The sequence below is a fragment of the Tyto alba genome, unplaced genomic scaffold (assembly GCF_018691265.1).
Source record: "Tyto alba isolate M040663 unplaced genomic scaffold, T.alba_DEE_v4.0 Super-Scaffold_38, whole genome shotgun sequence".
NCBI classification, from domain to species: domain Eukaryota; kingdom Metazoa; phylum Chordata; class Aves; order Strigiformes; family Tytonidae; genus Tyto; species Tyto alba.
The window spans coordinates 9816035-9828045 of NW_024881313.1; the positions used below are offsets into that span (position 1 = coordinate 9816035).

Consider the following 12011-nt stretch of genomic DNA (forward strand, 5'->3'; position numbering starts at 1 on the left):
CAATAGCAATTGAAATTCATTTTATCTTTCGCACATGGACCCAAGAATTTAAACTTAAATTGCAGGAGCGCAATGGTGTTATTTTTTGTTGTTGTTGTGGTTTTTTTTTGTTTTGTTTTTGTTTTTTAATTTTGATTTGGGGGAGGAGGAGGAAGGTAGAGTGAGGAGGAAGGGGTAAGAAACAAAACGTTTCCGCAATGGGCACCTCTTTAGTCAGTGATCAGTAAATGCGTTATCCTAATTTAAACCAGTTACCGGCCGCCTTCGTGACTACTGTTAATTCCACTACATGCATGGTTTTTTTTTTAGAAAAAGTAGATTAAAAAAGCCAAGCCCAAACTTCTCTGGCTTGTCCCTCTTGAGCCACTGCAGAGCGCAACGAAGAAGATGAAGATGCGGGGAATAAAAGTGATGCGAGTTCTTGTTTTGAAGGGGCAGGGGGCAAGAAGGGAACCCGGCCTTCCTCCGGCCGCACTCGGTCTCCCGGCGGGCGCCGGCGGCGCGGCGCGGCGCGGAGCCCCCCCCGCAGCCGGGGGCGCAGAGCGAGGGGCGGGCGGGCTAATGCTCCGCACCCGCGGCCGCTCCGCGCTCCTCGGCGCGGGGGGATGGCGGCGGCCGGCCCCGGCCCGCGCAGCTCCGCACTCCACCGCGGCCGCCTGCGCGCTGCGCCGCGCTGCGCCCTCCCACCTGGGCGCGCAGGTGAGGCGCTGCCAAGCGCCCTCCGCCCCCGCGGAGACAGCGCCGGCGGCAGACCCCCGAGTACCCCCCGCGGATTTCGCTTCACGTCTTTATTGCGCACCCCCGCCCGCTCCCCGGGGCGGTGGCAGCCCAAGCGGCCCCGACGGGGCGGTGATGGCCCTGCGGGGGCACCGCCACCCCCCGCCCTCTCCCCCCGCCGATCCGCCCGCGGCGGGTGGGGGGTGGGGGGGCGCAGGCGGCCCCGCCGGCCCCGGGGCAGCCCCGCCGGGCTCCGCGGCGGGGAGGCGGGCTCCCCGCGGCCCGCCCGGGGGCAGGGAGAGGCGGGCTGCGCCCCCGCGGAGCCGCCCCCCCCCCCCCCCCCCGCCACCCCCTCCCCCGGCCTCCGCGGGCGCCCGGGGCGCGGGCGCGCAGCGCTGCCGCCCGCTGACGGAGCGGCTCGGCGCGGGGACGGCGCTGGCGTTTTGGAGGGAGTTTGCATGTGGTCAGTGCTGTGTTGCTAAGCCAGCCCCCAGCTCACATTACACACTACTGTATTTATAACCTCTCGGAGCTGTTTCCCCCTTCAAGCAGTTCTCTGGGACCACCTTCTATTGGCTTCAACCTCTCCCACTTCTTGACATCTGAGCAGCTCTGAGAAAGGCTCATCTAGGTCCGAGTGTTTACGCAGCGGAGACTGGCCACTAGGGCTAAAGACCTGGATTATCTGAGCTCAGCTGCCTGCTGCAAAGTCTGTCGTTGCCGTTTTGGAAAAAAAAAAAAGCCCAACCCCGATCTGTTTACAGTGAAAGTTGACAAAGGGTGGTGAAGTTGGATCTTTCCTAAACTCTCCTGCCTGGAACCTGAGACTTGCATGCCATGGATCACACACTCTTTGGCTGCCTGCGCAGCCCCCATGCCACCGCGCAGAGCTTGCACCCTTTCTCCCAGTCTTCTCTTGCCCTGCACGGAAGATCTGACCACATGTCCTACCCTGATCTGTCTTCTTCTTCTTCCTCTTGCATAATAGCGGGATACCCCAATGAGGAGGGCATGTTTGCCAGCCAGCATCATAGGGGGCACCACCACCATCACCATCACCACCACCACCACCACCAGCAACAGCAGCACCAGGCTTTGCAGACGAACTGGCACATTCCTCAGATGTCGTCTCCTCCCGCCGCGGCCAGGCACAGCCTCTGCCTTCAGCCCGACTCAGGAGGACCCCCGGAGCTGGGCAGCAGCCCCCCCGTCCTGTGTTCAAACTCTTCCAGCCTGGGCACTAACACCCCCACGGGGGCAGCGTGTGCGCCAGGGGACTATGGCAGGCAGGCTCTGTCCCCGGTGGAAACAGAGAAGAGGTCCGGCAAAAGGAAAAGCGACAGCTCAGGTAACGGCTCACGCTTTTCCCTGCGGGGCGGGACCCCCGGGCGGAGGGTGCCGGGGAGGGAGCTGCGCTGCCGGGACCCCGGGGCCCCACGCCGCAGCCGGGCTCGGCTCGGCTGGGCTCGGCTCGGCTCGGCTCGGCTGGGCTCGGCTCGGCTCGGCTGGCCCCGGCCGCCGCGGTGCTTTCGCCGCCGGCTGACACCAGGCTGCCGGGTCGCTCCTTCCCTCAAACGCGCCCTCGGGATCTCCATCATTAAAGCAAACTTTATTATGGCTACGGGGAGGGGGGGGGGGGGGAATTAAAAAGGGAAAATCCAGCACGTGATAGAGCGTGAAATCAAGGTGGTAGTGGTGATGGTGTGGCGGGGGGAGAGTTTCCTACAGTCGAGGAGAGAAGCGTTTGTAGTTTTGGTGAGGATTTTAGCATCTGGTCCCGCGTCCCCCCTCCCCCCTGCCCGATACGCCACCTCTGCTTCAAAATTCAGAATATAGCGCGCTCCTTCCCCTCCGCCCCTTCGCCGCGGAGCTCACTGCGGGTCCCAGGCGATTGCACAACGCTTGGAAACTTTGCCTTGGAAGTGGGGATTCAGGAGCGGAGCCGATGCCTTGCTGCCCTGTAGGATCTGGGTGCGCCTGCACCAAATCTGCAGCGTGGAAGGGGCAAAATTTGGAGTCTTTAGCGCAAACGGGTGAATGGGAGTTTTAGAAAGCTGCTTCACTTCAGTTTGCTGGTGGCGGGGGCGGAGGGAAGGAAGGAGCTGTATGACTGTTAAAATCACTGCAATTCTTTCTTAAAGATGAGCATAAAACCAGTCATTCCAGGGCGATGATTTGGCATCACTGAGCGTGCAAAAAAAAAACTTGAAATAACCTCCGCTTCTTAATCCGGCAAAGCCTGTCAAAGTCCCACTCTGACAAAAGCCGCTCGGCGAAGGCAGCGCGACTGATGGCACTTCCGTTGGGGCACACATAAACCGGAGGGTCATCAAAAATACAGTGAGGCAGGCAGGACGCACTTGAAAAAGAGAGGGCTCAACAGTCTGAAAACCCAAGAGCAGGCGTAGCGAATTGTTTGTTATCAAGGAAGAGAAAGTGAAAGGCTTTTCCAGATACTTATGAAGTTCACAACTGAAACCGTGACCTCTTTCACTCAAAATGTTGTCAGCTTAGTGAAGTGGTAGGCAACAGAAACTATTTTAAAAACTAATCCTCGAGGATATCATCACTTTCTTCATTGTCCGTTATGTTGAGAAACATTTACAGTAATTTAGAATGGGTTTAAGTGAATTTCATCCTACGGAGCCGGTACACAGACTGAAAACTCTTCCAAGATTAAAAGCCGTATTTAGTTAAAACACTGGTGGCGAAATCTATTGTTGCATCTTCATTACATTTTATGAGATAAAAGGAATTCTCTGATTTCATGAGGTGTATGAGCAATACTAAAATTTGAGTCCCATTACTACTGGGAAAATAAATGGATGCCTGTCGGTGTAAGGATTTATTGCGTTTGTCAGTCTATTTAAAGCTGAAGGAAAAAAGGAAATCGGTCCCTTTCACTGCCAGGGAAGTGTCTGTATCGCTTTCTGTTTATTTCGTTTTGCAATGCAAACCAAAAAAAAAAAACCAAGCCACCAGTAGAGAATGTCCCAAACCCTACCCTGAAGTGACTGGACTCTTCCACTGGATTTAGTGGACAAAGGTTCGAGCCTTTAGCCGTGGTTACGCTTATCTTGCGCTGTACTCCGAACCTCACTTTCTGAAGACCAAGGCAGGTAACTCTTTTCTCCTCCCTTTCCCTAGGAAAAAAATATTATGGCCGTTCACACAATTGTGAATCTCTCAAACTGAAAAAAAGACATCCTTTGACAACAACTGGGTAGCTGCTGTATCTTTCATTTTTCTTCAGGAAAAGCCTGAGTTTTGGACTGAATGTTTAACCCCACCCCTTTATTAATCCTGAACTCTGGTGCTAGATATTTAATGGCCTTCTAATGTATGGCAGCAAGAACTGTTTTTAAGTTGCTGCATTTCTATATTTGTCATCCATAATTGCACCTCATTTGATTAAAAATCGTCCCCTTTATTTCTCATTAATCTGTTTTTTTTAAACAAATTACTGTACTTGAAAGAATTTCCTCCATGCCTCCCCCACTTTTAGGAGACATATTCATCACACTTGGAAATACTTCAGTAGGCATTTGTATAAAATCCTAGTAGTAAAGAAATAAGAAGTGAAGAGAGAGTGTTTAAGTTTCAGTGCCAGCATTCTGAGACAATTATTAATGCTCTTGCTTATTTACAGATACATTTCCTTTTCTTAAGCGGATCACTTAAAGCCACAGAATGTTCAGTGTTTTCTTGAGGACTGAATCTGTTCCGCACTTCAGAGCTGAATTAACCTTAGGGTACCCCTTTCTTGCACTGCTGTCCTTTTATTTCTGAATGTTGAAGATCAGGAGCGTTGATTCATAAAGCTGAGTTTATAGAGATAGTTTGAAGAAAGTAGAACGTGAACATTCCTTGTATCATTTATCTCCCAAACTAGTAACTGTTGTCCAGCCATATAGATACTCTGAAAATTTACCAGCAGAGATAGCCCTTTTTACTTACGGTGGCGGGAGAGTAATTTTATAAAATTATGAACAAAATCCAGAGAGCGAGCAAAATTTTGGATGATGGACTCTGTGTTTGTCCCTCTGCTTGCTCTTTTTCCCTGCAATTTGCATACTGCAGGGGAGTGGGAAGATGGAAATATTTTGCGTTATGCTCTGTTATATTTTTGTTTGGGATTGAGAAGGCACGGTGACATGTGCTTTCGTGATAGTTTATTAAACTGTCTGACTTACAGTTTTCTTTTGCCCTAACCCAGGTTTTAAGCAGTTTGGGAAGTTCCCTTTGAAGATATTGAATAGGCTGCTACAGAACAGGGTGAAATTGTCAGCTATTCTTGTTGTAAAGTACTGGGAAATGCTGCTTACTAAGTCATCGACCCCTGCGTGCTACAGCTGTCAGTGTGTCCAGGTTTTGTAGTTTCTCTCTCATTATCTCCAGAACATCCCTTTCAACCTGCCTAGGCCCAAGAGTGGGTCAGTAAACTAGCCTGCTAGTTGAGGAGTGATGCACACAAATCTTTAGATGTTAACGTTTTGCAGTGAATAATGGCATCTGCATCCTTGCCTTTATAACTCAGCTCTGCATATGTCAAGGATGTAGGAGTAAAAAGATGATACTAAATTAAAGGATAGGTTACAAATAAAATCGCTTATTTTAAAGCGCACTAATGGTCAGAATTATCTGTGTGCTAATGAGGTGCGGATGAAAACCATGCTGAGTGTATAAAAAACATATTCTTGGAGTGCCTTGTTGCTTTGTGGTACGAGTTGTTCTATATGGAATATTTTGGATTTTTCTAATGCATCCCCTCCTCATTACTTGCCTGTGACTTTTGAGGCATTTTATTTCTGTTTTTTATAGACTAGGTTTTGATTCTCAGACGCAGAACACATCAAATGCAAAATTACTACTGTGATTGTCTAAGTTGACTTACTTAGGTCCAAGTTTTCTTAAAACTTCAGTCAGAAGAAAAGCATATTAATGCCTATATAGAAAGTGTAATCTAGGTTTACTGAGAAATATGAAAAGAAAGTGAATCTGGTAGCCTTAAGGAAGCCCAAAATGCTGTGGCGAAAAAAATATATCTGTCCTATGCTGAAAAGAGCAGGAGGCTGAGTACTGTTGGTACTGTTGAAGGAATTCTTCTAAGCACTACAGCTATTCAAACATTTAATTGAGATAGATAAATATATGTTATAAGTAAATTTGATTCCAGTTAGAGTCTAATGTAATTAAACATGCCCCCAGGCATGAGAAGCCTTTTTTTTTTTTTTTTTTTTTTTTTTTCCCCAAGTTTGTCATGGAAAAATGTTTTTGTATGGCGCAGATTTCCAAGGAAAGGCTAACAGGTAATAACAACTCTTCATATTTTTGACTGTATTTACAGAAGTATCCTATAGGAACACTTCTGTTAAAACAGCAAAAACATTTCAGGAATCCGGTGTTTCAATAGCTGTTCTGCTGGTTTTTGTTCATTGACAAATCACATGAAAAGAAAACAATACTCTTTTTTCCAGTGTTTTAACATACTTTACAACTTATCTATTCTCAATATGCAAGCAGTGAAAAATTACATCTCCAGGGAATTTATTTTAAACGCATCTAAATATCATAAATTATATGTACTTTTTCAAATGGTCTCTAAAAAGCCAGGTCATTTTGATAAATGATTATAAATACAGCGAAATCGTGGGTTTTGAGGACTTTTGATTCGTTTCTGAAACACATCAGTAAGAAAAATGAGCTGCACACTTGTAGTCAAAAAGAACTGTGTAACTGATTCATCAATATGTCTGTGCTTTTCAGCGTGGTTGTAAACGGAAGCAAGAAAAAATATATAATAAAGCCTAGTTTTTCTGGAAAGAGTTAAATTGTTTGGTATCCAGTATCAAAGCATCACCATTTAAAAAAAAAAAACAAACCAGCAACAACAAAAAAAAAACCTCTGTAGATTTCATAAATGAAACAATTTCAAAATTTGATGAATAATAAATGTAGTTTTAGGAGAAAACTTTAAAGACTGATTGCTTAGCAAATGTTGGGGGTACCTAGCAGGCTACTTGCTGGATTATTTAGTATATGAAAATTTGCAATACATTCGCTTTTACTCTCAGGAAATACAATCAGGAACTTTTCTAGGACTGTAAATTTTGTAAACACTATTTTACTGATACTTTGCCCATAGCCAAAGAGTAATTCTGTGGACAGAAATAAGTATGGCCTCTAATTATGTATTTTTATCGGTTTATATATATCATTCAGTAGGATTTACACTTCCCCCTCCCCAACCTGCCCTTTTAGAAACATCAGGGTCCCAATCCAGATGTTCACTAGAGCACAAATGCTTTTGTGAGAAGGTCTATTGACTCTAGTGGAACTACTGAGGTGCTCGAGGTTTTGTGAGCCCTTGGAGCTTAATTCTGTTCCTCTGTTTTAAATCTCTGATGCAGACGTGATTGCATGGTATTCCTTTATTATTCAGTATTAAGCACTATCAATGATCCCAGTCTTCAAAGCAAAGTCACTGAGAGGTCTGGATGAGTAAGAAGTGTGGTACTAGAACCGAATGCAGAAGGAGATATGGACGCATGGGGATTCAAGATCCAAACATTCTGGCAATATCTGGAGAAAATGTCACTAAAACTTTTAAAAAAAATCATGGTTGTAGTTACCTTTCAGGATTTTTAAACTGCTGTTGTATGGCAGAAAAAGAGAAATACTTTATAATTCTTGTAGATATTTATTGATAAAAATATTAGGATTGCCTGATTTTTTGAGCATTGCCAAATCAGCATTATATCTATAAATCAAATTTTAATTTCATCGGTTTTAACAACCTAGGCTAAAATTTGTCCTAACATATCTAGCATGACTTCTCTAGTATGTTGCACAGTAAGTAATCAGATTCTAGATTTGTTTTTTGGTCAGACTCGTTGCCCTTTTTAGACATGCTAATTATTTAATAAGTGCTTTTTAACTGAGCCTGTTAATCTGTACATAGTTTGCCATTTGGAAGCACTCATTCTTTAGTGATGTGATGACTCGATATGCTGTATCTTTGAAGTCCTCAAGAGTAGGACTGAGCTCTGTGTCTTGAAATTCAAGGGAAGGTGACAATGTTATCTTTGCTGCTGTCTGCTAATAATCTGATATTGCTCACCGGATTATTGCTTTCAGCAAATACAGTATTACACAGCAGTATGAATGGTTGCTGTAGAATGTTTGTTTCAGTAGCAAAATGAGTTCTACCAAGCAGTTTTGCTGGTCTCTTAAAAGGAAGCAAAATAAATCTGGTTTCATCTGATAGAATAAGCAAAGTTTAAACCCATCAGTAAAATGTAGTTATGGTGGGGTTGAGTTCAATCCTTATTTTTGCTATGTTATCCTGTGTCCTTGTTCTAATACGCTTAAGAATGCAACTTGAAAGGACACTAAAGGAAAGTCATATTTTTTAAATATAAATACTTGCATATGTCACTAGTAAGGTTTCTAACTAAAATAGTGTGGTGTTAGAGAAGTTTGATAAACAGCACTTGAGGCTACTTCATTACCTCAGTGCACAGCTGGGCACTGAACCCAGCCTTATGATCTGTCTCGAGCCTGTGCCCTGTCCTTTTATGTCTGTTGCCCCAACCTGTACAATGGCAATACCAGTGCTTTCCTTCCATTTGTAAAGTACTGTAAGCTTTTATTTAATAAAAAGCTTTGTGTGCCTGTGTGTGCGTGCGTGTGTGAGCGCGCTCTTTTTTTAGTAGGCTTTAAAGACTTGCAGATCTGCATCCCCGTTTCTCAAGTATTGCTGGTGGCAGGGTAGGAGCGAGACAGTGAGCAGCCACCCCGCAGGAAAAGCTGCCGTCCCATTCCTCAGCATCACCTTTGCCAGCACGAGCTTGTGTGGCTGCATAGGTGTGCCCAGCAAGAAGTCATTTGACTTCTGGGGTGAGTGTCTGGGGTTTCTGATGACCGGATAGCTGCCCTTCTATGCTATTTAATGAAAATCTGAATCAAAAAGCGCCTGATGTAATTGTGTTGGATGCACTCTGTCTAGTCTTGTAGTGTTTGAATCAACAGATTTGAAGTATTTGAATCACTAAAAACAGTTATTAAAATAAATGGTTTATAAACATACGTGCTAAGGGGAGTTTCACCTGGAAGGTACTGATGACAAAACTCCCACTGATTTTTGGTAGTACCTGATTTTAATACGTGCGTTCTTACTATGACTGTAGCTTAGCTTGGGAGGAGATAGACCAGTGAGCCGTGTGAGTGCTTATGCTTTTTGTGATATGCCGTCTTGTATGCTTCCAGCAGCAAACACAGCAAAGGAATGGTTGTTTAAAAACCAGTGCTGCCATCGGTTGTAGTTTTCCAGTGTTTGTTGTCCTTGTTATTTATGTATATTACAAAATCTGTGTCCTTTGATAAGTTTACCTAAACAATACACATTTAAAATAATGCTTTAATAGACAAAAATTTAAATCATAGTGATATTATCCAATCTCTGCTAATTTTACATCTATATCTGAAATATCACTAGTGCAGAGACGCATCACTGTATCCTAGCATTCGCTGAGTGATGCAAAGTAGAAAAAAAAATCATTAATATAATGGGATATAGTAGTAGACAGTTCACTGTCATGCATGAAAAGTTGCTTCTGAAGTCTTCTACTAAATGTTATGATTCGACAATTTAGACTGTCAAAATTCTACTTGTTAACTTTAGTGATAGTAAAGATGTAATATTTATTGTAGATTAGGGAAGATGTCCCTCATTTTGAGATCTTGGACCTACAGAAGACAGTAACACACCTCCTATTCAGAATTTGAGTTTGTTTTCCATATGGAATTGTGAATTTTACAAATGGTTTTGGGGGTAGGTTACTTGACTGAAAGTTGTGTGTAGTTATAAATAGGCATGCAATTATACATCAAAAGAAAAATCAGAAATCGTGTTTGGAAATTGGCTACTGAATATTTTGTTGTTTAATGATGAATGTAATCATTCAGTACTACGCAGTCTGAAATCACTGGAGCTTCTTGCTCAATAGAAAGGAAAGAAGCAGTCTGAACTTTGTATTGAAAATTACCTGTGCTGAATAAACCTTGCAGTAGTGGGAAAAGGGGCCCTTAAAATACATAAACAGAAGAAAACATACATGAAAACTTAACAGTCATTTGAAAGAAAAGCTATTTTGTACTCAAACCTATGTTTCCTTTTATCTTTCTTTTCAACAAATGAAACAAAATAATTGAACAAACAGCAGAAGAAACAAGTCTCTAAGGAATGAGTCAAATCTTTCATTTATGATGGAAGAGCATAGTTTTACTAAACCAATAAAATCCAGTGGATTATGAAACCCTAAGTGGAAGCCAAGTAATCTTTTTTTCTTTTTTCTCTTTTTTTTTTTTTTTTTTTTAAATGAAGCTGCTTCTTGGACTAGAGAAAAATTGGTTGATTAAACATTATTTTGTGGCAAATAGGATATGAAAAACTAAAACTGAAACAGATTACTGCAGGCTTTTAAAAGTCCTTCTTCCTTCTACATTATCTCAGATCTGTAATAGCTATTTTTTATTTTTAGCAAATGAGACTGAATAAATGCTGCCTTATATAAACTGCATTAGATGCACTTCAGTAACCTCTGCCACCATTGTGAATTTTAATTCTTAGATTGTGATCCTACGATGATGGCAGTATACAGTTACGTTTGTATGTTGGGAGACGTATGAAACCTTGGGTGTGCTGAAGTCAAAACTATCGAGTGGAGCCAGAACTTCACAGCAGAAGTAGTTATATTACTTTAACACAAACACACCTGAAGTTAAGTGTATGTTTACACGTTTTGGTGAATTGGGGGCATTAGTCAGTTGAATTTACCAAGCGGAAAAAACTGTTTCCCACTTTGGTCCTTCTAAAAATAGATACTAAAAAATCTGTTGGACATATGTGGACTGAGAATACAGCTCTGAAGAGAGCTGAATGAACCGTTGTGTTTTCTACCTGCCAAGTAAAAAATGGCATATTCCAGAAGAATGCAGTATACCCTGAGTGTGCATGGGGTCTTCCTTGGCAGGGGGTGTTTCTGCAGGGTGAGTGGGGCTCCTCGGGCCCATGGGTCTCAGTAGCTTTTCAAGCCTTTAATTTTCTTCCAGCTGGTGCAGAATACCAGAACATTGTGGGCCCCATCCTCACTGGATACGTGGACAAGTAAAACCTACTTGTTAAAATGCACTTATTCTTGTAAAAAGAATGGTAGGAACAGTGACTAGATGCCTCCAAAATTCATGAAAATATTAGTTGGTTTAGTGAAGGAAAAAGAACTGAAGTCAGATGTGTCGGTAAACCGTACAATGGCATATTTTGTGAGGCTTTGCTACACTGAGCTGGTAAAAACGGTGTGAATGGAAGCCCATGAGGCTACAGCAATGTGGACCGCTCGAAGATACCTTGTAAAGCTTTGTGCTTAGAATGCCAGACAGTATTTTCTGCCAGAAGAAAACAGCAGTCTAATAGGGGCTAACGTGGGTTTACTTGGTTTGAACTGATATTTTCTGAACTAGACTTTGAAACCTAGTAACAGTCTGCCGGTCATGCTCACCTTACATAGGGTTTAGGGAGAACTGAGAACATTTCAAGTCCTTTGCACTTTGGAATTACAGATTTGATTGATTCAAAAGTGACACAGTAGTATTAAGGTCATATTTTTTTTTTCTTTTATTTTCTTTTCTTTCTATATTCTTGTTTTGGGAGTACCACAATGACCTCAAGCTGCAGCTGTGCGTTAAGTCTTTGCATTCCTGAGGATGTTAGAACAATACATACTAATGGTCTCACTCCGGGCTCTCTCTCCCTCTCTCCCTCTTTTTTTACACAAGTACATTTCTGAAGGAGTATATGCCTGTATATCCTTTCAATTTCCATTTATCCTTGCAGAATGTACCCTTCCTCTGTTGCAAAACAAAACCCAGCACCCTTTACCTTAATTACATTTCCATTAACTGTTATCCTACAATAACTTAAGAACCACAGTGATCCACTAAATAGAATAGTACTATTAGGTAATGTTAGTCTGTTAGGCAATGCAAGATGAAACAGTTATGGATCAGTGGAGCACAGTCAGATAAGAATAGGAGGCTTCATTAGCAGTTGCATATATGGCGTCTTGAATCCACAGCATTATTTTTTTCTGTGTTATTACCAATTTATTTAATTTACATGATTTTCTAATAGATTCTATTACTGGGCCAATTAAAAGAGTGACTGTTCTGTTTGTATTATTTAGTTTGATCAAATAATGTATTATTATTGAAAGTAGTAAATAGAACAACTTAAA

The 12011-nt window shown here is 43.0% G+C and overlaps 1 protein-coding gene across 1 annotated transcript in view; it reads left to right on the forward strand.

The window, feature by feature from the left end:
* The first annotated feature begins 1251 nt into the window (after positions 1–1251).
* Positions 1252–12011, forward strand: part of MEOX2 (mesenchyme homeobox 2) — a 54350-nt gene continuing 43590 nt past the window's right edge. The window contains exon 1 of the mRNA XM_032991815.2: positions 1252–2065. Coding sequence (XP_032847706.1) covers positions 1555–2065 — 511 coding nt within the window. The 5' untranslated portion in view covers positions 1252–1554. The remainder of the gene's footprint in view (positions 2066–12011) is intronic.